At 40.1% G+C, this 24251-nt stretch overlaps 1 protein-coding gene and 1 long non-coding RNA gene across 2 annotated transcripts in view; one reads left to right on the top strand and one right to left on the bottom strand.

Annotated features, from left to right (window-relative positions):
- The window catches only part of LOC144688874 (unconventional myosin-Vb-like), a 121267-nt gene that overhangs the window by 18990 nt on the left and 78026 nt on the right, over positions 1-24251 (top strand). The window contains 6 exon segments of the mRNA XM_078555878.1: positions 4054-4166; positions 5296-5564; positions 5652-5733; positions 15159-15299; positions 16308-16430; positions 20683-20766. Coding sequence (XP_078412004.1) covers positions 4054-4166; positions 5296-5564; positions 5652-5733; positions 15159-15299; positions 16308-16430; positions 20683-20766 — 812 coding nt within the window.
- The window catches only part of LOC144688875 (uncharacterized), a 207034-nt gene that overhangs the window by 161468 nt on the left and 21315 nt on the right, over positions 1-24251 (bottom strand). The gene's annotated exons all lie outside the window — the stretch shown is intronic.

Here is a 24251-nt window from a genome sequence, read left to right as displayed (position 1 = left end):
TGCTTAAGGATATGCTGCTTGTGTTGCAACTATGGGTCGTGATCATGATTGAGTTAATGTGAGCATTGAAAGGCAGATAAGATCTGAACATGACAATACAGGAAAAATCCTTGGCTACAGAAGATGATATAAGGAATGGATTTGGAAAGGTTCATTGTGCCCATTTTGAGAAATGAGAAGAGAAAAAGTGTCATGGGCCATTTATACTGCTAGAGTTGGTGGGAAGAAGAACCATCTCATCTAGGATAACCATTGCCTTTAAGTATAACGTTTGCTTGATTAAATTATTTTAGATGCCACTGCATCAAGTGCCTCCTTGTCCAAAATTTGTGTGGTCTCTAAATGTTGTATTTGTGGTCTGTAACATGTCTTCCCACTACCAGCGATTGCATTCATCTCTGCTCCCTAATTTACATTTTGGGATGGGGGAGAAGGAAATACATGAGAATTCCTTTCTTCCCCCTCCCCCCACCCCCCCGATTCATGCTGGATGATTGGAATAGTTACAGGCTTCTCTAAAATGTTTGGTTGTAGGGCTTGAAATTAATGACTGGGCTGCAGAGCTAAAGGAAGGGAGCAGGGGGTCAGTGGGGGAATTCATTGTGCTTTGATCCAGCTCAAGTCAAGAGTAAAGGGTTAATGGCTATGTTAATTAGACAATGGATGCTAATGATGTAGGCATGATACCAGGGTCAGATGACCAAGAGGCTCCAAGAGAGCAAGACACAAGCTGGCCTGTGTCCAGTGAACAATGTACTTACCATGAGGTCTTGGATGTAAACATGTAGTTCAAGAAAAGCTAAATACTGACTTCCTCCAAGTCACTCAGTAAGTGAAACTCATCAAAATGTTATGCACGAAGAGGAGCTGTAAGAAAACATGAAGGCAGAAGTATAAAATTGGAACCCTCAAGAAAGGGAACCTTTTTTCTTTGCTTGGTTCCAAGCCTCCTAAAAATTGACAGGAATAATGGGAAGTACTTTAATTAAAAGCTGTTAATGCCATATTGGTCAACCAGGCATACCTACAAATTTAAAGACTTCAATTAATTGTTGAAAAGCTGTGGATTACAGTTTTGATGCAGGTTGAAGCTGTGGAAAGCAACTGGTTTGGGTCGAGTGGTGCTTACACATTATTTTACTCAAAGTAACCTATTTTTGTTTGGTTATACATTTCCCTTAGGAAATTAAGTTGTGGGGAACCCGAGTTTAATTAGTGTTTTGAAGGTAAACCAATGCTTTGGGATGAAAAGCTTAAATTGTTGTTTTATGTTGGAATCAGCTTGTCTTTAAATTAAAGCTACACTAAAAAAAATGACAGGACCCATATGCTTCTCTTAACAATTAATTTGAAAATTTGGCTGAAGGGAGAGTGAGCAGCAGACTTTCCCCCTCTCCCTGTAATAAAAATTGTGTTTTGTAAATGGTTTGTCAGTTTTTTGGGCAGGGGACACAGTGGATCTGTCCTCGCTCTCTCCCTTATCCTCCACCCCTCACCATCCCCCCCCCCCCCCCCCACCACCCCCCTCTCCCTTATCCTCCACCCCTCACCATTCCCCCCGCCCCCCCCAAGCCTTTCTTGAAGCATCCTCTTTCTCTGTACAGACACTGACATCGGAGGACTGGATAAATCTATAAGTATGGAGGTAACTGCTGTCACTAGTTTAAGTTCCCCAAAAGTATTGATTTTTATAGTGTTCCTGTTTACTGCTGCATGGAAATGTACCTGATAGGTTTTCTTTTGAGTATGAAAGCTGACATGACTACTGTGATGATATGGCATCTGTTGGATGTTTTATTAAATAGCTATTTTATGATTGCCATGAATGAAGCTTTTATGGTGGCTGCTGTTTTACTTTGGACCTAGTAATCAGCTGGAATGTGATGTGGTTTGAAGTGATAATTCTAGCTTTAAAGAGGACTCCTTTCCTAAATGCATAAATGCATTTTAATTGTTCCTTGGAATCCTCGGGCAATTTTATATAAAATATCTCTCACCAGTTTGTGGTGATCATGTGGTATTTTTATTGTGTGATACCAATTTTTATTTTTCCAGCAATGTATAACTTTACCATGGATTGTTTGCCCAGTACAAAATGCTGCTTCAAATTCAGGGATCCAGTTTGAATTATTGCTTCTAAGTGCTTTCCAGAAGCAAAATTTTGCTGTGTTACAGTTGATTTGTTTTTCCTGCCCCACAGCCTTCAAAAGTACAGTTTGAGTGCCCTCGTTTTGAGGAAATCTATTGACATGCATTTTATTAAATAAAGGTTTGACATCCCTTTTCAGTAAGTCCAGATGTAGTAATATTTGTATTGGACACACCCTTGGAAAATACAAGGCTGAAGAGAAAGTATAAACTAAGCAAGATATTTGTGAAATACAGGAAATAATTTGCTACAAATTTGAAAGATATGGGCCTAAGGTTGAGTGTGTACCTTCAACTCTATTGTGGAATCTCTCAGTTGGAGGGATTTCTTGCTCTTCTATTACTAAATCTGGTAAACTTTGTTTGATCTGATGAATTATTTATGTAGTTCAGTGAACCAGAGGCTCTGCGGATCCCTCCCCCGCGGGTCCTCCTCTGCGCCTCCCACCACATCAGCTCCCGCCACCTGCAAAAGACCTTCCTGGTTTATGCCAGCATCTTGGTTAAAATGAGCATGCAGACTGTACTGAAATACTCTAAGTAGTCTTTGTCATAATGCAGAACAGCATATATTAGAAATGGAGGTCTTTTCTTTGCCTCTTGCTCCTTCATGCATGCGAGATTGTAATTCTAAGCATGAGATTTCTACCAAATGCTCACAACAAGTTGGGGCTGGTAGTGATGGTTTATTTTTTTTTTGCTTCCCTGGATGTTCAGGATTGTGGTTGTGTATCTGTGCAGAATATTGTACTTTTAGAATTAAACATGTTCAATTTGTGCAGCAATAGGCTTTGTGATCTCATTATTTCCAAGAAATTGAAGGTTCAGCTACCAAAAATGTATTCATTTATTTTATTAGACGTTCATAAAATGGCTAAATTAGGACTGCTTAATAATGGACACCAGTATTTAACTCAACATAGGAACTTGAATTCTTACTGTAATCATGCTCAGTAACTTGACAGGAATCTTGCTTGTTTCAAAATGTGATTAAAATTTGAATATTGATATTAATTCATACCTGAGGCTATGTTTTTTTGAAGATGACTGCCTATCCCAGAAACTAATTTGCAATTGTTACAATCCCCGTAAGAGAGCAATAACTTTTGAGATGAATTTCCCAATGACTGACAGAAAGAACAGAGGGACAAGGGATTTCATCTAACAAACTAAAATTAACACTGATCAAACATTCATTAACGGGCAACTAATCCATCAAGCCAAAGAGAAGGTACTTTTGCATTAACTAACACAACCAAAGTAGGACTTATGAAACCTTTTCACTGGGTGCCATGCTTCTGGCAGATATGTAGCATTAAATGAACAGTCCCACAATCACTCCCAGCTCTGAGTCACTTCTCCCTGCCGCACTAAACTTCCATGCCCTATGACAATAGTTCACTTCCTACTCAAGTTTTCCAGGTGCACTTAGCAAGGCACACCTCGGTGACTGCCCGTTCCTTTAAAATTTCAAGAGCCCTGTCTGTTTTTCTTTTCCTTTTGAAAAGGAAAGGAGCCCTTAAAGCATCCTGCTTGGATTTTACATGAAACCGTTGTCCTGTACCTTCCCACAGCAGTGGCTGCTTTGTTTCTCTGCATCTAAACACAGGAGCTGTCCTTTTTTTCTGTTAGATGGCATGTGTAAAGGTGTTAAAGCTGCCACCCCTTTCAATGGGTTTCTGTAAGTTTCTCTCCATATGGCAACCAGATCACATGGGCATGTCTCCAAGCTGAGGTGTTTATTTGGAGATCTCTGGTTTTACTTTTGAGTTAAAGTTACACTTCAAAAATAACTGTCTCGTAAAGTTGTGTTCATGACGCTTTTTCTCTCTCCCATGGTACATTGCGGTTGTATTAAAATTGAGGGAAGCTGCATGAATATTATTTATCAACATTTTTTTTCAGGTATCTGTGAATCTTATCAAGTGGAAATTTTTCAAATTATAGCTTCTGTTCTTCACCTGGGAAATATAGACTTTCAATCAAATGACCATGATGGTGAAAATAGCTTTGTTAATGTAAGTTCACTTTGCAATCTTAGTTTTACAAATGGCCAAATGACATTTTCAACATTGATCTTTAAACACTTGTTGCTAAATGTTTTGAACTCTGCCTTTTGTAAAAGGCTTTATCTAATGTTTCAATGAACACCAAAATAAATTGATCCATCGTGTGTTTTGAGGCTTTGCTATATACACATCACCTACTGTATTTGCCTACATCACAAGCATGTGCACTTCAAGAAGTAATTGGATGTAAAGTGATTTGGAATGTCATGAAATCTGCTAAGGCACCTTTTTATAAATGCAAATTATTTCATTTGAAATTCTAACAACTCATTCAAAAATAGAATGAATCGCTCTGATCTGACATCTTTGCAAAGGGATTAAACACATCCGTTAATATACTTGCTCATAAAATTTTATCTCCTTATTCTGAACTGTTTTGTAGTTGAATCCAAAGTGTGTCTTTCCAAACGAGCCCTGAGGGTGTATATATCTTTCAACAATGAAAGATGGAATGAGTTGACATAAAATCTGGTCTCCCGAGGTAGTTTTGGGACCATGGCAACAGGAAATGCCTATGAGTCCAAGGTTGGTTTAATATCACTTGGCATGTTGGACTGACAAAGGTGGTCTTGTTGCTGGTGACCTGCCATAAGGGCTAAAGTAGCAGGAGCAAACTAACATAGCATGTATCACTATTAGCTCATCCTGATTTTTGTCAGAAGCTATCCAATTTATACAGTCTACTGTGTGCTCTAAAAGCTGACTAGATTTAGGTCATTGGGCAGGCCAAAAGAAAAGTCTGACTTGCAAAATTCCGTGCTATGTATAAAGCATCCATCACTATTCTGAATATTGAAGGGTCTCTGTCAAACTTTGCATTTTCTAAATTTAAAAATGCGTTTAATTTTGAGAACTGACTGACCTGTACTAATGTATCTTTGCCCAATTCTTTAGTGGGATGAGTTGAAAGAAGCTTCTGTGGGGGTGGAGGGGGGAGAGAAAGAAAGGCAAAATGGATTGGCAGTATGCTCCAACTATAGGATTTCTCTCACTTGCCTTTAGACTTGCTAATATTTTTGTTGTGATTTATTTTTAAAAAAATCAGTGACCTGAATTTGTTTTTCTTTTGAATGGTCAGCAGGCAAATGATAAACATCTCTATCTATTTTGCAAACTACTTGGACTGGAGGGAAAGCAGTTGGCATATTGGCTTTGTCACCGCAAGCTAGTTACATTAAATGAAACCTACATCAAATCAATGACAATAAAACAGGCCACTGGTTACAGGGATGCACTTGCAAAACACATTTATGGGCAGCTATTCAACTGGATTGTGAATCAAATCAATAAAGCCTTAAGATCCTCCTCAAAACAGCATGCCTTCATTGGTGTGTTAGATATTTATGGGTAAGAATGACCAGCTTTATGCTTAAACAAGTACTTTCTTAAAAAAAAATCAATCGTATTTGTAATTGAAACTTTTATCATTTTTAGGTTTGAAACTTTTGAAAATAACAGTTTTGAGCAGTTTTGCATTAATTATGCAAATGAAAAGCTACAGCAACAATTTAACTTGGTAAGATCTCTACAAGGAAAGCATTTTAAAAAGCCTTTTTGACAACCTTTTGACATTACCTGACTTTGTTCTGTTTTTATCCTGTGACTCTTTTTTGAAAAAAATTTGTTTTGAAGAGCACTTAACCAGCAGAAGATCTATGGTCATAAGTTGGTGCTTTGATATTTCTGGCGTCCAAGGTTACTTCCTGAGATGGAGTTTTGCTCACATGGGAATCTGTGATTAGAGCTGATGAATTTGAATGTGTTCATAGGTGCTTAATGAGAATATTGGGAGTATAATAGAGGAAATCAGGCCTGTAAACTATGGTGCATGAACAGCAATCTTCCTTGCCACTTGAATAAATCAGTTCAAATTGTTGGATCAAAGGTCTTTTTTATGCAAAATAAATTTGGGCTGTTCCAACTAGGCAACCGGAGTTTGTGTGCACTCTGCACAAAATTGGCAGTTCCTTTGAAGGCCCCAGGGGTGGTATTTAATGGAGTTTTGCCTGCTAGGTGAAGAGCCAACAAGAGCTCCATTGCTGTTTTTCAAGAATTAACTGTATTTCAGGCACTGAACTAGGCAGTGGCAGGTCTTTCCTGGAATCAAAGGACCATGGGGATGGAAATCTCGTCCCTTGAGAATTTCCAGTTAATCAGTGTAGCATTAGCGTGTTTGGGTTAATATATGGACTGAGGAAATGGTACCGCTCATGTTATGTTATGGTGTAGTGTGTCTTGTAGAAGTTGACTAGAAGATGACACCTAGTCAGGGCTATCCCTTGGAAATATGTATATAGTTGCATTAATAATACAGTTTATGTTCAACCACACAAGCCTCCAGGCCTCTTTGTGAGACGCCAAACAAGCTTACAACATGGTGGCAGCAGGTGAAGGACCCCAAAATCCTAGAAATGAAGACATAAAGACTACAGTCTTGCCTGAGAAGTGTGCCTAATTTCAAGACCACAGCTGGAGATTGCCTTGAACTCCATTTGCAGGTGTGGAGGCTGAAGGACAGAAGAAATGGACTCCTCCACAGCACAGGGAGTTCCATTGCCAGACCTGATCAAACGCAGAGTCAAAGGACCTAGCCAGATCCCAAGGGTGAGCAGAGTTCACTTAAAGGCTGAACTAACATTTTGAAAATAATCAGGCCATTAATCAAATGGACCATACAGATTTTGTTCAGTTAATGTGCATGGCTGGAAGAATGCTACAGCTTGGGCCCTGAGTTGGTGCCATACCATGTGGTTGCTGAGCTCGAATGAATGAGAAATATTAAATCATGGTCAGTGCTGAAAATTGCTTTCCATTTGATTCTCTATGATTGAACCTGGGCCAAATGACTTATTCTGAAGACTTCCTGCAGAATCGCTAAGTCTTTATGATCAACTCTTTGATCACAACAGGAGCCTGCCAAAACCTGACAAGTGCAGGAAGCAGAATAAGTTACTCCAGTGCCATCTGGAGAGAAATTAAAACTCTACTCCCCAGTGCTGAAAAGCAGCCATGGATAGTTTTGATTTACTATCAGACCAATTTGAACTTGTGCAAGGGCCAAACCAGATGCAAAATTGGGCATCATGGAGAAGTTTTTTAGATTACAGGAGTACATCAGGATTAAGTAGGAAATCAGACTAAGTGCATGTTAATACATTCTTAATTGGTGAAATGGCTGACAGTGTCATTAAAATACAAAGTATAGATGACACCTCGACCACATTTGGTGAGCTATTAAAAGCCTTGGACAAGTATTATGAGCTCAAACCTTTAGAAAAGATATTGAATACTCCCAATAAAGCACCAAAAAAAGATGAGGAGACCCGAGGGCGAGGAAGACAATATCCAAGCAAAACACAAGATAGCCACACACCATGTCGGCATGAAGTGCATGAGCTGAAGAGTTTAACGCAGAGGAAGAGGCTGCATAACAGCTGAAAGGCTTAAACTTGAACTTTTTGAAAATGCTGACACATTGCACTACCACCTCCTTCTGCAGATTGAGCAGATGGCTGTGAAGAATGGAAAGCTATCTGATGTAATCCATTTTCGTTTTGCAGGTGCTATTGCTTTTGAAGCTATTCCACAGCAAAATGTTTGTATCCAAGCTGAATTGGAAGACTTGAAAGATGTGATTCAAACTGAGTACGTAGCTTTGAAAATGCATGACATACTAAAATCTTAACATAAGGAATAGGAACAGGAGTAGACCATTCGGCTGCTCGAGCCTGGTCCACAATTCAATAAGAACATTCAATGAACCAAGCTGTTCAAGATCTGAACAAACATAACGTGTCTCAAAGGTACAAGGATGCTTTGAAAGAAACTGGTTGAATATTGAGAAGAATGCAATAAGTGTAAAACTGAATAGAGTGCATCCTCAGTCCCTATCTCCAGAAAAGCACAACGAGGAGATAACTCTGAATTCCCTACGAAGAGGGAGTTGGAAGAACTTGACTAGAAGTACAGGCAGGCACAACAGACAGAATGTGCTGTAAGAAATATGTTGCCTTGAAAGACTTTGAAGAATCAATGTGTACCCCTGGAAAAGCGTGGTGTTAAAAAGATGCTGAATACTGCTTCAGAAATAGCTGCACTGGAACCATCAGCAACAAAGCAATGTACGGAAGCACAGCAAGATGGCAAGAACTGAACAAGAAAATAAACAGTTGAAAGAACAGCTAATTGTCCTTCAAGATCAAATGCAAAGGGAGGACATAATCCTTCGGCAGCATGAAGAAATGAAGACTGCCTTGAACAGCAGAACAAAGTTGAGACTCTGAATTAAGAAAACTCGAACAGAGCTTCACAAAAGGGAAACCTGGTTGAATGAGGTGTGAATTCACATCCCGAGGACTCCTCAGGTTAGTTACTTTCTCTTCACAATTTTCTAGAGGAACTAAATGAATTTAATGTCAAAGAATTGAAGAACCAGTTGGCAGAGAAGACTCTGCAATGTTCAATATTCCAGGAGGAAGCCAAGAGAGACTGAGCAAAAGAACCAGCCGAATGGAAAAGGAGGAATTGAAAAGAAAAGCCGTAGAGCTTTCCAAGCTGTGAGCAGACAATGAAGCCACGTGTAGCATGATTACAGAGCTGAAACAAGTTAAGTCTTCGGTGGAGACAGACCTGACTAACAGTGAAACCAGAATGAAGGGCAAGGACAAAGATCTGCTGCAGATGGAGTAATAGAAGACAAATAAGATCAAGAAATGTAAATCTGAGCATGAAGATCAAGGAGCTAGAAGGAAAAGCACTGGGTGCCTCAAACTTATTGAGAACCATTGCGTTGTTGAAAAATGACATGGCTGAAATGAAACTCAGAACCTAGAATGTCAAAGTTGAACAGTTGCAAGAGAATTCTCAAGGAATGTGAAGAGTCTCGAACAACTAGCAGAAGTAGAATTAAATATGAGCTTGGAAGGATAGCACAAAGGAATTAAGCTCTGCTAAAGAGAAACTGTTCAGTCTAGAGAACCAAATTGTGTGTTTGGAAAGAGTTTGCCAATGGAAAAAAGAGAACTGATGAGCACAGGAAGTAGAACACTTGAATGAGGATTTGAAATGCCCAAATGATGAACTTACAGAAGCAAATTTAACACACATCCTCGATTAAACTTCAAGTATCAAGTGTCTATTGTGAAAAATGCCTGGAACAGCAAAAGGAATTGCTGATGAATCTGAACAGTTGGTTGAATGCAGGATTAATGAACAAAACTGAAATACTGGAAATGGATCGAAGAACATAAGATGAGATGTGCAGTATGGAAAAGCAAATCGAAACTTTAAAAGCAGATAAGGAAAATTCCAAGAACAGGTTGAGGATCTAATGAGCGAATTGGAAGAGTCTTAAGGAGCAACCTATATCCATGGAAGAAAGATTCCAAAAGGAACTGAATACCTAGGTGAAGTTGTTAAGCTTGTATGATTTCTGCAGATTAACTGAAACAAAGCCAACTGAACTCAGAGGTAGTTGCTGCGCTGAATGAAATGATTTTATATGCTTGAAAGTAAACAAATATTGGGGTAAAACTGTGAAACAGGTAGAAATTATTGAATTTTTTTTTTGAAATGTCACCTTCCAGGAAGATCATGGTGGACCGCACGGATAAAACCAGTGTCCACTCTAGGAATGAAGAGTGAACGTTTATTCCAGAAGGAATGGGATAAGCCCATGGTATCTAATTACAGATTGTTGACAAAGAAAGACATTTAGAGTACAAGAAGCAAAACAGATGTTGAAACTCAAGTATTTAAATCACCAAGTACTAAAATTTCAACTACCAACAACATCAGACTGAAGCAGCTGGGAAAGGAATGAGACCTGAAAGAGTATTGAAGATTCCAGACTGCCTGAATATGTAAAGTCAGAGACTTGGGTTTGGGGAGGTGGGGTAGCATGGAAATTTTATATTGTAAATATATTCTGGTAAGGATTTGACGGGGTGGGGGAGAGATGTAGTATAAGGGTGTTGGGTTAGTAAGGGTTAAAGTAGGACTGGGGAAGGAGTACTGCCCACACTGATGTAGAGAGTCAAGTGCAGAGAATCTTTTAGAAATTGGTGTGAAGATATCTCCAAGGTATAGCCCTGACTGGGTACATTGAATAAACCAGTGCGTTCAACCACAAAAGCCTCCAGACCTCAGACACCAAAACAACCTTATAACAATCAAAGGCTTGTGGCTGTTCATTGTTAGGCAGCGCCACTGGGAGAGCAGTGGCTGCTGCTGGTAATGCAAACCTCCCCACCCCAAGGCCCAGGATTGCTGATGGACACAGGCAATAGGTGAGTAGTAGGCGAGAGGGGACTGGTGGAGGAGGGGGGCTGGCAGCAAGGGCAGGGGTGGCTATGTGAAACCCTCCCTTCCTAATGCCAGGTCCCCTCAGCCTTTGAACAAGGACCCCCACACCCTCTTTTTTTTAAAAAAAGCGCAAACGCATGGAAGCCCACAAGCAATCTCAACAGGGTTTGCAGTTTGGGCTGTCCATGTGGCATGTCCCTGCCCACTGGTGAATTACTAGCAGGGAGGTATAGCAGAGGTGGGGTTCCTACCTGCCACTCCCCTCAATGTAGGGTATTAAATTTCACACAAGGTCATGGTCACTGGTATGAAATGTGGAAAGAAATTTCAGCACAAGGGTTCTAAAACCCATCATGCATGAACCACTGCTCTTGATCTATTCTCCATGACTACGCACTTACCAGACACTTGCAACCAATCAGCATTCTCCTCAGTATAAATTGTTGTTTATCTCCTTATATTGGTATTCCTGGAGTGTTCTGATGTGTGCAAGGTGAAAAGCTTTGACATTTCTCTTTTTCTGCAATAGGTTAAATATGTAAGAGATGAGGTAGACTAGCAAGGCGTTTAAACACAGCACACATCCATTGGGCAAAATGTCCTGTTTTCTGCTATACCGATTTTGTATACTGTAATCAGTTGAAGTATTCTTTATGCTCCAGATCCCACTACCTCATGGGACATCCTGTGCCACGTGCCCAAAGATATGCAAGCCAAGAATCAGCCTGCTCAGTCTCGAGATGATCCATGCCTGGCACTCAGCCGACTAGCCTTCACCCTCTCATTGAGGGGAAGCCAAGGATTGGATGGAGCTCAGGGCCAGTGTTCGAAAACTGTCATGAGCCTGAACTTCCTTTGAGTAGCAGTGTCAGATTGCCACTCCCCTCCCAGTTCCTTGCCTGAAAATGTTTTCAATCTCACCCCGGCACAAACTTCCAATTCAGGCCAGGCAAGATCAGTGTAGTCCCCGGGGCCGAGAGCGACAAGGGGATTGGGGGGGGGTGGGGTTCCACCTAGAAGGAAGAAGAGGTTTTAATTCTAACTTCTTCTGGGTAACTATTGATGTAACCCAGTTGGGACCATCCAAAAAGTGAGAGATTTTAAAAGCATTTTCAGATGACTCCCAGTGCAGAGTAATTGCCATGGCGCAGTATCTCACCCTTCCAGACTAATCTGAGGTAGACTGGGCACTTTTCAGGGCTGAAAGTGACAGCCTTAGGCCCATACATGAGTTTGCGTGATATACAGTGCAAAATGATCTGATCAGGCTAGCCAATATCCCACAGGGTGCCTTTGATGTGCTCTTTCAGCACCAAGCTTGCACAGTGAGCAAATAGCTCTGGCCCTATTTAAAAGGTTACCAATAAGACCAATCTTATAGCATGTGAAACTGTAAGAACCCCAATGCGTTTATTGGCCAGTGAAGGTAGGCTTATAGTAGACCGTGGTAGAGAACTCCCTGGCAGATTTCTCAACTCGTACATCAAAGAAAGGGAGTTCATTTGACTGCTCAATTTCAAAGGTGAATTTGAGTGCAGGATGGAGCCAATTAAGACCTGCAAGGGCATTATTACATGCAGCTGCGGATTTAAATATAGCAACCATACCCACATAGTGAAAATATGCGATGGGTCGGAGGTTTGGTGTCGTTCCACCGGAAACACGTTTCCCATGGAACCCAACAAAGCTTTTTGTGAGAGCTGGGCCTAGAGGGGATCCCATGGCAACACCATCTATTTGGGCTTAGAGATGGCCATAATTAGAACTGAACTCAACTGCACAAGTTGCAGAGTTTGAATACTGATTCACGCAATGGTGGGTCTAGATCGCCATGATATAGTGCAAATATCTATGGCTCCTTAGTGGAACATTGGTGAATATCTGCAGCTATACGCTTGCTGGACTTGTGTAAGAGCGATTGAGCTGCCGCATGCCACATATGACGGCTCGGTGTGTGTATGTGTGCGTGTGTACGTACCCGACCATTTTGCGCCGTACATCATGCAAACTCATGAACGGGCCTAAGGCTGTCACTTCTTTGGCCCTAAAAAGTGCCCAGTTCACCTCAGAATGCTCTGGAAGGGCAAGGTACCTCAACAATTTGAGCAACAGGTGAAGCCAGTTGTTTCACGCTGGTACTATGCAGTAGCAACATGAGTGGCATTTGCCACTAACAGGATGCTGTCATTAAGCCATAAAGATGTTCTGCCTGTCACACAAATGAGAATTGTGGCATATGAATTTCAGTACCTGTGTGATGCTGGGTATGTAGGGCATAGGTTCCAAAGACTGGTGGATTGTATCAATGTGTCCCAGCCACTGTTCAGAACAGGCAAGATACAGGCCACACCCAACAAGCCCATGTTTGCAAAACTCAAAACAGAGTCCAACATTAAATCTGATTCCACAATTGGACAATATTTGCTCAATAATCTTCAGTGTGCTAAGAATCACGCTGACAACCAATTTAAGGTTGTCAGTTGGGCTCAGTGTGGCGCATTTACGTCTACTGGAAGCTACATTTATTAATACACCTATTCTTTGTGTACATATTCTGTCTGCATTGTGCCTGTTTCAGTTAAACAAAATAAGTGACAGTCATTTGCTGACTCATTGGTCAAGGCATTGCCCTGAGGAATCGGTCAAGCTGCCTAGTTTAAATTTCAAACAATGTTTGGCAGTTAACTGCCTGGCAGAGTCACTGATGCATTCTCCATGGTAACGCCTCTACCAATCAGAGTCCATTTACCAACCAATCATCACTCTTGTCATATAGCATAAATTGTTTTCCTCTTTCTTGGTGTTCTTAAATTGTCCTGATGAGTGCAAGATGAAAAGCTTCGACATGTCTCTTTCTTCAGCAATAAAGTTCTGTACTACCAAACAACTGTTAACCTACCTTCACAGCCTTTATTTTTCCCGATCTATGTATTTGAAACTGGATCATTGTCCTTTCCTTAACAAAAACAGAAATACCTGGAAAAACTCAGCAGGTCTGGCAGCATCGGCGGAGAAGAGCAAAGTTGACGTTTCGAGTCCTCATGACCCTTTGACAGAACTAAGTAAAAATAGGAGGGGTGAAATATAAACTGGTTTAAGGGGGGGGAGAGAGAAGGGAGGGGGGGGGTGGTTGTTGGGCCAAGCAAGCAGTGATAGGAGGAGAAAACCAAAAGATGTCACAGACAAAAGAACAAAGAGGTGTTGAAGGTGGTGATATTATCTAAAAGAATGTGCTAATTAAGGGTGGAGAGCAGGACAAGCAAGGTAGTTCTAGTGGGGGTGGGGTGAAATAAACGATGGGTGGAATATATTTAAAAATAATGGAAATAGCTGGGAAAAGAAAAACCTATATAAATTATTGGAAAAAAACAAAAAGGAGGGGAAAGAAACAGAAAGGGGGTGGGGATGGAGGAGAGAGTTCATGATCTAAAATTGTTGAACTCCATATTCAGTCCGGAAGGCTGTTAAGTGCCTAGTTGGAAGATGAGGTGTTGTTCCTTCAGTTTGTGTTGAGCTTCACTGGAACAATGCAACAAGCCAAGGACGGACATGTGGGCAAGAGAGCAGGGTGGAGTGTTAAAATGGCAAGCGACAGGGAGGTCTGGGTAATGCTTGCGGACAGACTGAAGGTGTTCTGCAAAGCGGTCCTTTCCTAGTTTCCTTATCAGTCCTATGATCTCCATGTATGGAACAAGGTGTAAAAGTACTCACTAACTGTATCTGCTTCTTACCTTTCTATCTAGCTGTGCTCTCCCTCTGTCCGCCATGCCTTCAAGCTTGACACACTTTGATTTTTCACACTTTTTTGATTTTGCCCAAGTTTTTATGGAAAAGACTACATGTTACTTCAGAAACTGGGATGAAAGGCCATTATTGGACTGCATAGAAGGAGCTGCTCTGGCACCACCTCCTCGAACCCCCTCCTCCCCTTAAAACATTGACCAAGCTGTTGATTATCTCTCCCCCCAGCTCTTCCTTTATCTCCCATTGACCATCTAAACTAATAGTTTTTTACCATGTTAAAATATTGCATGTTTTTAATATATGCTACACTGTGCCCCCCCTCAAATCCCCCAGCCTTAAGGTCACTAAATATTCCTTTTGCAGCATGGTAACACAGATCTTATTTAGCTGTAGATATACCCACAATAATTGTTCCAAGTGACTTCCATACTGGTCAGCTGGATCTTACTGATTGAATTAACGCATCAAGTGGAGTAGTGTCTTCATCTGGTAACATGACAACTGGCAATTGCATGTTGCTAATAGGGAAAAAAAAGGTGCCAGTGCTCAAGGACTAATATTGATATGTTAATATATTGAATCATATTTTTACAAATGAAAAAATGAATCAGAAGTGTTTGACCACTCATTCCTGCAATGTATCTATAGCTTTGAGGTTCTTTCTGTATAAGTTTTAAAGTTTTTGTTTCCTTCATTAGCTTGCAGTGGAAGGGCGATTGTGGAACATAACTGTAAAAGCTCGTCGATTTTTAAATTCTATAAATTCTTTATAGAATTTGCTTGCGGAGTGGTCAGCATTGGTGGCAAACAGCTTTTCTCATCAGTGGCTGATGTACAGTCACTCTCCAATCTTTGTCCATTTGTGTAGAAACTTGTGTATCTTTTTCTTCCTAGCATGTGTTCAAGCTAGAGCAGGAAGAGTACTTGACTGAAGGATTACCATGGACACTTGTTGATTACTATGACAATCAACCTTGTATTGATGTTATTGAAGCAAAGCTTGGAATCTTGGATCTTCTAGATGAAGAATGCAGGGTGAGAATTAACATACACTGATGTTTGGTTAATGAAAGTTGGTATAATTTTTAGTTTTAATCTTGTGTAACTGTGAGCAGATATACCGCAATCAATAATGTTTCACCTTTTATCCTGGTTGGGAGAGGATTGCTGCAAATGCAAAATGCGAAGGTAAGAGTGTAGTCAGAAGAGGTGAGGACCAAAAAAGCTAAGAAGAGTTTGAAACAATGAGCGCCAAGTACTTGATATTCTGATTTTATTTCCTCCAGGTATTCACAGCAGATGAATGTGCCCTCCACAAGCAGTATTCTTCCCATTCAGACCTTCCCTGCTGAGTAATATTGTCCACAGGGAACTGCCCTCTGCAATTCCTTAGCAAACAGGGATGAGCTGCCATGTGAGAAAATTGGGAGACTTCACAATTGCCCCAGTTTCATAGCATCATTGTTGGAACCCCTGCCCTTTAAAATCCCCCAAATGTTTCTGGCTAGTCTGTCCTCACTTGCAAACTGAATAGAGCTGTCCTAGAGCTGCCTGATGCCAGAAAAAACACACTAGCTAAAGGGATTAAATGCAATTGTTACAATATTGCTAGGATGAGCCTATGAGACAATTGATTATATGATGGTGCAAAAACAAAAAACCTTAAAGCATAAATGGCTTTTGTCAGTTGACTTTTTGAAGAATCGCATTTCTGAGTCAGGTTGAAGGGGATGATGATAATGGCAATTATGAATGCTGCTGACCTGCAAGCATGATCTAGGGAATTCCAAGCTGATTTTGAGAAGTATGAATCAAGATGGAGGAAGTTAGTTATGTTTGTAATCAACATCAAACAAAATTATTTCTTTCTCTCTCCATTAATAAAACTGTAGTCAAAAATAACAATAATTCTGCTGAAGCTGTGCACTGGTTTGTCAGCTTGGTGCAGCAATATGGTGCGAAGTTGTAACCCTTAAAGTTGCTGACACCTGTCCAGTATATTTTTGGGTTGATCTAAATAGGCATTATTTGTTTCATTTTTAGATGCTAAATGGAACAGATGAGAAGTGGGCTCAAAAGCTGTATGACCGACACCATACAAGTTATCACTTTCGGAAACCTAGGATGTCAAATTCTGCTTTCATTATCCTTCATTTTGCTGCTGATGTAGGTGATGGTTTTAGTTTTAACTTCTATAACCAAGCTAATTATTGCAAAGCAGTTGGCACAATCAAGGGGATTTTTAAAAAAACATTTTCAGTGGTTGGGCATGAAAAAAAAAACTAAAGGGTGCAGTTGACTTAGTGAAATTCCAAGCACTGATCTTAAAGGCACGAACATTTCAAATTTAGCCTGTAGCTACTTAGAATCAGAAATTGTTTTTGATGGATAACGGCTTACACAAGTAACTTTGACACATCTTAGGTCAAGTAAATTCTAGAAGTTTTAGAATATGGATTGAGTATGAACACCAAAAAGGCAAAAACAATAGTAGTTAGAAGGAATACATTAGACACTAGAATGAAGATTGAAGGGGATGATGTCACACTGGAACTAGATATGTTTATCTATTTGGGACAAATGGTAACAGAAGGTGGTAGATGTGTTGCTGAATTTGGAAGAAGGATAGAAACAGCCAGAAGTGATTTTGTGACGTTGAAGAATGTGTTCACAACAAGGGAACTCAAGCTTGAAATGAAGAAAAGATGCTACATTCAATCCACTTCCCTGCCTGCCTCAAACCTGGACAATTGTAAAGATCTGTGAAAGAAAATAGAGGCCATTTAAATGTGAATGCTAGGGTGTATGCTTAAAAACTTCATATACAGACCACAAGGCAAATGAAGAGGTACTTGAAATTGCAACAGCAAAAAGAACTGTGGCATCCAGAAAATAAAATCAGTATTTTGGCCATTTGATCAGAACTGAAAAGCTACAGCAATCTCTCTCTCTCTCTTCCAGGGGGCAAAGTGGAGGCGGCAGAAAGACTGGTCAACCTAGGCATAGTTGATGATGGATGTTAGTGGTTGCAGGCAAGCTGCAGTGGATGGATGAGCTTGGCGCAAGACAGATGAGTGTAATATACCATGATAGCAGATCTCCTGGCAGGAATAGCTACAAGCAGGATGGGTTGTACTAAAGTTGAGCAGTGTACAGCACTTTCCTGCATCTTGTACCTAATTTGGGAATGCTTGAGGTTCTCACTAAATATTGGAGGTGGAAAAACTCTTCCTTTCGCTCGGTTTGATATCTTTCACTTTTAATGAAAAGTTGCTGCTAGATACCAGGAAACAAAGTTCCCTAGACTGAAAAGAGCCTTAATTTTTCACCAGTGAAATTATGATGTAGGCTATAAATCAGGATCCATAAAATTCAAAGTGACTGGGTCAAGTGAGGGGAACCAGAGTGTTAGAGCAGATAGTGAGGTGGAGGAGGATAAAGGTCAAGCGAGGAATGCATGTATAGACAGAAATCAAAGGTTTGTACGTGATAGAAATGTTCTCAGGTGCATCTATTTCAATGCAAGGAGTCTTGTCAGAAAGGCAGATGAGCTTAGGGCATGGATTGGCACGTGGGATTACGACATTATTGCTATTAGTGAGACTTGGTTGCAGGAGGGGCAGGACTGGCAGCTCAATGTTCCGGGGTTCCGTTGTTTCAGACGTGATAGAGGGGGAGGGATGAAAGGGGGAGGAGTGGCATTACTAGTCAGGGAAAATATCACAGCTGTGCGTAAGCAGGACAGCCCGGAGGGCTCGTCTACAGAGACCATATGGGTGGAGCTGAGGAATGGGAAAGGTGTGACCACACTAATAGGGTTGTATTATAGACCGCCCAATAGTCAGAGAATTGAAGGAGCAAATCTGTAGAGAGATAGCAGACCGATGTGAGAAACAGAAAGCTGTGATAGTAGGAGATTTTAACTTTCCACATATTGACTGGGACTCCTATACTGTAAAAGGGCTGGATGGCTTGGAGTTTGTCAAATGTGTTCAGGAAAGTTTTCTAAATCAATATATAGAGGTACCAATGAGAGAGGATGCAATACTTGATCTCCTATTAGGGAACCAGACAGGTCAGGTGACAGAAGTATGTGTAGGCGAACATTTTGGGTCCAGTGACCACAATGTCATTAGTTTTAAGTTAATTATGGATAAGGATAGGTCTGGTCCTCGAGTTGAGATTCTAAATTGGAGAAAGGCCAATTTTGTGGAAATGAGAAAGGATCTAGGAAGAGTGGATTGGGATAAGTTGTTTTCTGGCAAGGATGTGTTCAGTAAGTGGAAGGCATTCAAAGGCGAAATTTTGAGAGTGCAGAGTTTGCATGTTCCTGTCAGGATTAAAGGCAAAGTTAACAGGCATAGGGAACCTTGGTTTTTAAGGGATATTGGCGATCTAGTTAAGAAGAAGAGAGAGGTGTATAGCAGGTATAGGCAACAAGGAGCAAATGAGGTACTTGTAGAGTATAGAAAATGTAAGAAAATACTAAATAAGGAAATCAGGAAGGCAAAAAGACATGAGGTTGCTTTGGCAGATTATGTGAAGGTAAACCCGAAGGGTTTCTACAACTATATTAAGATTAAAAGGATAGTAAGGGACACAATTGGTCCCCTTGAAGATCAGAGTGGTCGTCTATGTGTGGAGCCTCACGAGATGGGGGGAGATCTTAAACAGTTTTTTTACATCAGTATTTACTCAGGAAACTGGCATAGTGTATAAGGAAGGAAGGGAAACAAGCAGTAGTGTCATGGAACATATAGAGATTAAAGAAGAGGAGGTGCTTGCTGCCTTACAGCGAATAAAGGTAGATAAATCCCCCGGGCCTGACATGATATTCCCTCGGACCTTGAGATGACTAGTGTAGAAATTGCAGGGGCCCTAGCAGAAATATTTAAAATGTCCTTAGCCACGGGTGAGGTGCCGGAGGATTGGAGGGTAGCTCATGTTGTTCCGTTGTTTAAAAAAGGCTCCAAAAGTAAACCAGGTAATTACAGGCCAGTGAGCCTTACGTCAGTAGTAGGTAAATTATTGGAAGGTGTTCTGAGAGATCGGATATACAATTATTTGGAGAGCCAAGGGCTGATTAAGGATAGTCAGCATGGCTTTGTGCGTGGTAGGTCGTGCTTAACGAACCTTGTAGAGTTTTTCGAGGAGGTTACCAAGAAAGTAGATGAAGGAAAGGCTGTGGATGTTGTCTACATGGACTTTAGTAAGGCCTTTGACAAGGCCCCACATGGGAGGTTAGTTCAGAAGATTCAGACACTTGGTATCCATGGAGAGGTTGTAAACTGGATTCGAAATTGGCTGTGTGGGAGAAGACAGAGTGGTAGTGGATGCTTGCTTCTCAGACTGGAGGTCTGTGACTAGTGGTGTGCCTCAGGGATCTGTGCTGGGACCATTGTTGTTTGTTGTCTATATCAATGATTTGGATGATAATGTGGTAAATTGGATCAGCAAGTTTGCTGATGACACTAAGATTGGAGGTGTTGTGGACAGTGAGGAAGGCTTTCAAACCTTGCAGAGGGATCTGGACCAACTGGAAAAATGGGCCAGAAAATGGCAGATGGAATTTAATGCGGAAAAGTGTGAGGTGTTGCATTTTGGAAGGACAAAGCAAGGTAGGACATACACAGTAAATGGTAGGGCACTGAGGAGTGCGGAGGAAAAAGGGATCTGGGAGTTCAGATAGATAATTCCCTGAAAGTGGCGTCACAGTTAGACAAGGTTGTAAAGAAAGCTTTTGGCATACTGGCCTTCATAAATCAAAGTATTGAGTATAGGAGTTGGGATGTTATGGTGAGGTTGTATAAGACATTGGTGAGGCCAACTTTGGAGTATTGTGTGCAGTTCTGGTCGCCTAACAGGAAGGACATCAGTAAGATTGAGAGAGTGCAGACAAGATTTACTAGGATGTTACCAGGTCTTAAGGAGTTGAGTTACAGAGAAAGATTAAATAGGTTAGGACTTTATTCCTTGGAGCGTAGAAGAATGAGGGGAGATTTGATAGAAGTTTACAAAATTATGAGGGGTATAGACAGAGTAAGTGCGAGTAGGCTCTTTCCACTTAGATTAGGAGAGATAAACACGAGAGGACATGGCTTTAGGGTGAAAGGGGAAAGGTTTAGGGGGAACATTAGGGGGAACTTCTTCACTGAGAGTGGCGAGTGTGGAACGAGTTACCATCTGACGTGGTAAATGCGGGCTCACACTTAAGTTTTAAGAATAAATTGGATAGATACATGGATGGGAGAGGTCTGGAGGGTTATGGACTAGGTACAGGTCAATGGGACTAGCGGAATAATATTTCGGCACAGACTAGAAGGGCCGAATGGCCTGTTTTCTGTGCTGTAGTGTTCTATGGTTCTAAAAGGATGTATTCAGCCTTATATGTATAAAGAAATTTATGAATTGCCTTCAGGTGCTGTATCAGTGTGAAGGATTTTTAGAGAAAAATAGAGACACAGTTTATGAAGAACCAATTAACATTCTGAAAGCAAGCAAGGTAAGCGCTCTTAACCTGGTTTAGTGGAGCATACATTGTCTTGAAATAGTTCTGCTGGGTCTGTATGGATAGTGTTCATCAAAGGGATGGAAATGGGATAATCTGTAATTCTAATTATTTTGAAAATTTCAAGGCTGTAATTTGGAGCTTTAACTCTCAAACATTTACAAAAACAAAAATATTCTGTTTACTAAGATAAAAGCAAAAAACTGTGGATGCTGGAAATCCAAAATAAAAATACCTGGAAAAACTCAGCAAGTCTGACAGCATCTGCGGAGAGGAACACCTCTCCGCAGATGCTGCCAGACCTGCTGAGTTTTTCCAGGTATTTTTATTTTTATTCTGTTTACTATTTTGGGTGCCATTAAAAGTATTCCAGAATATTTTTGCAGATTATGTAGTTTGTTTGGTGTCGAACTTTGTGGAAGCTTTGTGTAAGTAGACAACAAAGTAAACATTTTTATTCACATTGGAAACTTATCAATTTGAGCCTTTTCATACTACTACATTGAGATTTTCTGAAACCTTGCTTTCATTTGACCAACCTTATGATGACCATTTTTTGCTAATTTCATTATAGACACAGTGAAATGCTTTGTGATTTTTGTATCTAATTGACTTGATGAAATATAGCAAGTGGATTATGTGGCAGTTCATTGATTTTATGCTTTATAAGCGGAAGGTCATACAATTTACACCACAAAGGAGGCCAATTGGTCCATCATTCTTGAGCTAGCTCCTCTTCTAAGGGTAATTATTCTAATTCCATTTATTGGTCCTTTTTTTCATCCTTTCATACACCCCTTCAAATACTTACCCAACTTTCATTTGAATATTAAGGTTTCTCCCTTAGTAGTCACTTATGATAAAGGATTCCATATTCTAATAATCCTTTGTTAAAATGTTTCTTGTGATCATCCTAATATCTGGCTCTTTTTACTAATCTTGCCAGACAAAGCCTTACATACTCTTAAAAACATTAATCCCCTCTATTTTGTGGGAGGAAGGATAGGCTTTTTAAAAAAAAAACTTTCTTCAGATTTTTCAGAACTAACTTTACATTCCTGGTGGTATCATTCTAGTCTATCTTTACTTTTTACCCTTAATGTGCCTAGAGTTGTACACAATATGACAAAGTATTGTACAAGTTCATCGTTGCTTTGTGTTTGTGTTCAATAACCTGTTATAAAACTCATAATCCAAATTTCGTTTTTTTTTTGTGGCCTTGTCACCTTTTTTTAAAAAAATCTATAATTTGTAATCCTAAATCTTTGTCTCCCCCATAATAATTATTGAGAGACCGTTTTTTGTTTAGGATAGAATTTTCGAAAACATAGAAGTCTAGATTTCTTGCCATTGAACTACATTTACCTTCTCTCTGCCTCCTCTTTATCCTCCCCTTAGTTTCTCAAGCCCAAGATTTGATAATCATAGCAAACCAAGAATTTTCATGATTTTAATATAAACGGCAAATGCAAAAGGTCTCAGCACAGGCTGTGGGGTGTGTTGCTACTCATCCCGCTAATCTGACAAAAGGCTCAGTTCAGTCAATCATATGGTGATCTGTACTTGGTGAATCCATATTGATTGTCCATAATTAGCCCAGGTCCAGTAATTCCATATATGATGGTCAATAATGTATTCCCCTATGACCCAGGCAGGCTATCTCTCTCACTTACTTTTAATGCCTAATCTTCTCTCTTTGGAGAGAGAGTTCCACTGATTTATCAAACTTTTTGTTTAGAGCCAAACTGTCTTTCAGTCTGTTCCCACAGATTGTGAAGCCTGTAGCAGTTGTTAACTTGGTTACCTAGTTGCTTCCTTGTGTATATGTTAAATAAGTGTGTATATATTTATGCACAAGGCTTTAAATTCATTTTAATAATTGTCTAGATCCATAGACCTAGATGCAACTTATTTAAATACTTTCTCTTTGTTCATTTGCAAATCCTGATGAAATTACTCAGAAGGTAATTTTTACATTTTTTTTTTGCTTCCTCTTTGCATGATCACTTTTTTCATTTTCATTTAACTTTTATCCTCACTAACTGCATATATTTAAATGGTTGAGTTTGATGTCAGGCTGGTTTACGTACTCTTTTGACTCCAAGCCACTTCAATTGAGCTGGATGTGATTCATTACTGTATTAATGAAGCTCTTCCCAATGACAGCACTCTATAGATTGTGAAAGCTAACAGACCTGAAGACAGTTTGGCTTTGAACAAAAAGTTTGATAGATCAGTGGAACTTCTCTCCAAAGAGAGAAGATTAGGCATTAAAAGTAAGTGTGAGAGATAGCCTGCCTGGGGCATAGGGGAATACATTATTGACCATCATGTATGGAATTACTGGACCTGGGCTAATTATGGACAATCAATATGGATTCACCAAGTACAGATCACCATATGATTGCCTGAACTGAGCCTTTTGTCAGATTAGTGGGATGAGTAGCAACACACCCCACAGCCTGTGCTGAGGCCTTTTGCATTTGCCATTTATACTAAAATCATGAAAATTTTTGGTTCACTTGATTTATCATCTGTAGACTGGATTTCTTTCATCATTTTAACTTTCATTACTAGGTGGTTGTGTTTAAATTAAAACTGTGATGCAGCAGCAGACTTGCTTATCACAATGTGGAAAAGATAGCCCAATTCTGTCTCCGCCATTTTAGGATATGGCCCAGATTGGGAACAATGTGACAGCCACTTCCATATGGTTCAGCATAAAGCCCAAAAGGGACTTAAACATTTGTAAATGATCAAAATGCTTTATTCCTATATTTGGGCTGGGGTCAATTGGCCAGTTTTAACTTTGACTTGATAACCATGCACTGGCACAAGTGTTAAACTGTGTATTTGGGGTTTGACATAGACTTGATTGCTTTAAATGCACCTTTTTGGAATGTGGTTCTTTCACTACTGTTGAGAACCTGTGTTATGATCATGATTTTCAGTATCAATAGATTTTAATTAAGGAATTAAATTGTTTTGGATATTATAGTAAATGAATCTGTCATCCCTAAATGGGCTCCAGTCCTACAGTATGGGTGATCTTATGCCTTTAAAGGATGAGAAATGCTGGGTTGCCAACATCTGCAGCCTAAAAACAACTTTTTATTTTAAAAAAAAGACCAGCAATAGCTCATTAGGACTATTTTTCCTTCAGCCCCACCCCTGCCCATCAAGTGCCTTCATTAACTTTTTAAATTGCTTTTTAAAAATTGATGTTTAGTTTGTGTTGCTCTGCTTTGTGCTTCTTGTTTGCAAAATAACCTGGTTTGGATTGTGCGGCTGTGAGACAACAAGGGTGTGAAACTGCAGCAATAGGTTTCTTAATGGAGCAGAAACATTCCCCAGATGTACAAGGTGTCAGTGGGGGTGTGGATGTTTGGACAGAAAATGGAGGTTTAAGGTTTTCAGAAGGCTTTTGAGTGGTGGCAAAGCAGTTTGTTTTTAGAGAATTGGAGTACAAGGGCACAATG

The sequence above is a fragment of the Cetorhinus maximus genome, chromosome 13, assembly GCF_964194155.1.
Source record: "Cetorhinus maximus chromosome 13, sCetMax3.hap1.1, whole genome shotgun sequence".
Classification (NCBI taxonomy): domain Eukaryota; kingdom Metazoa; phylum Chordata; class Chondrichthyes; order Lamniformes; family Cetorhinidae; genus Cetorhinus; species Cetorhinus maximus.
Note: the sequence above shows the minus strand (reverse complement) of the source record. Positions and strands in the feature narration are given on the sequence as shown.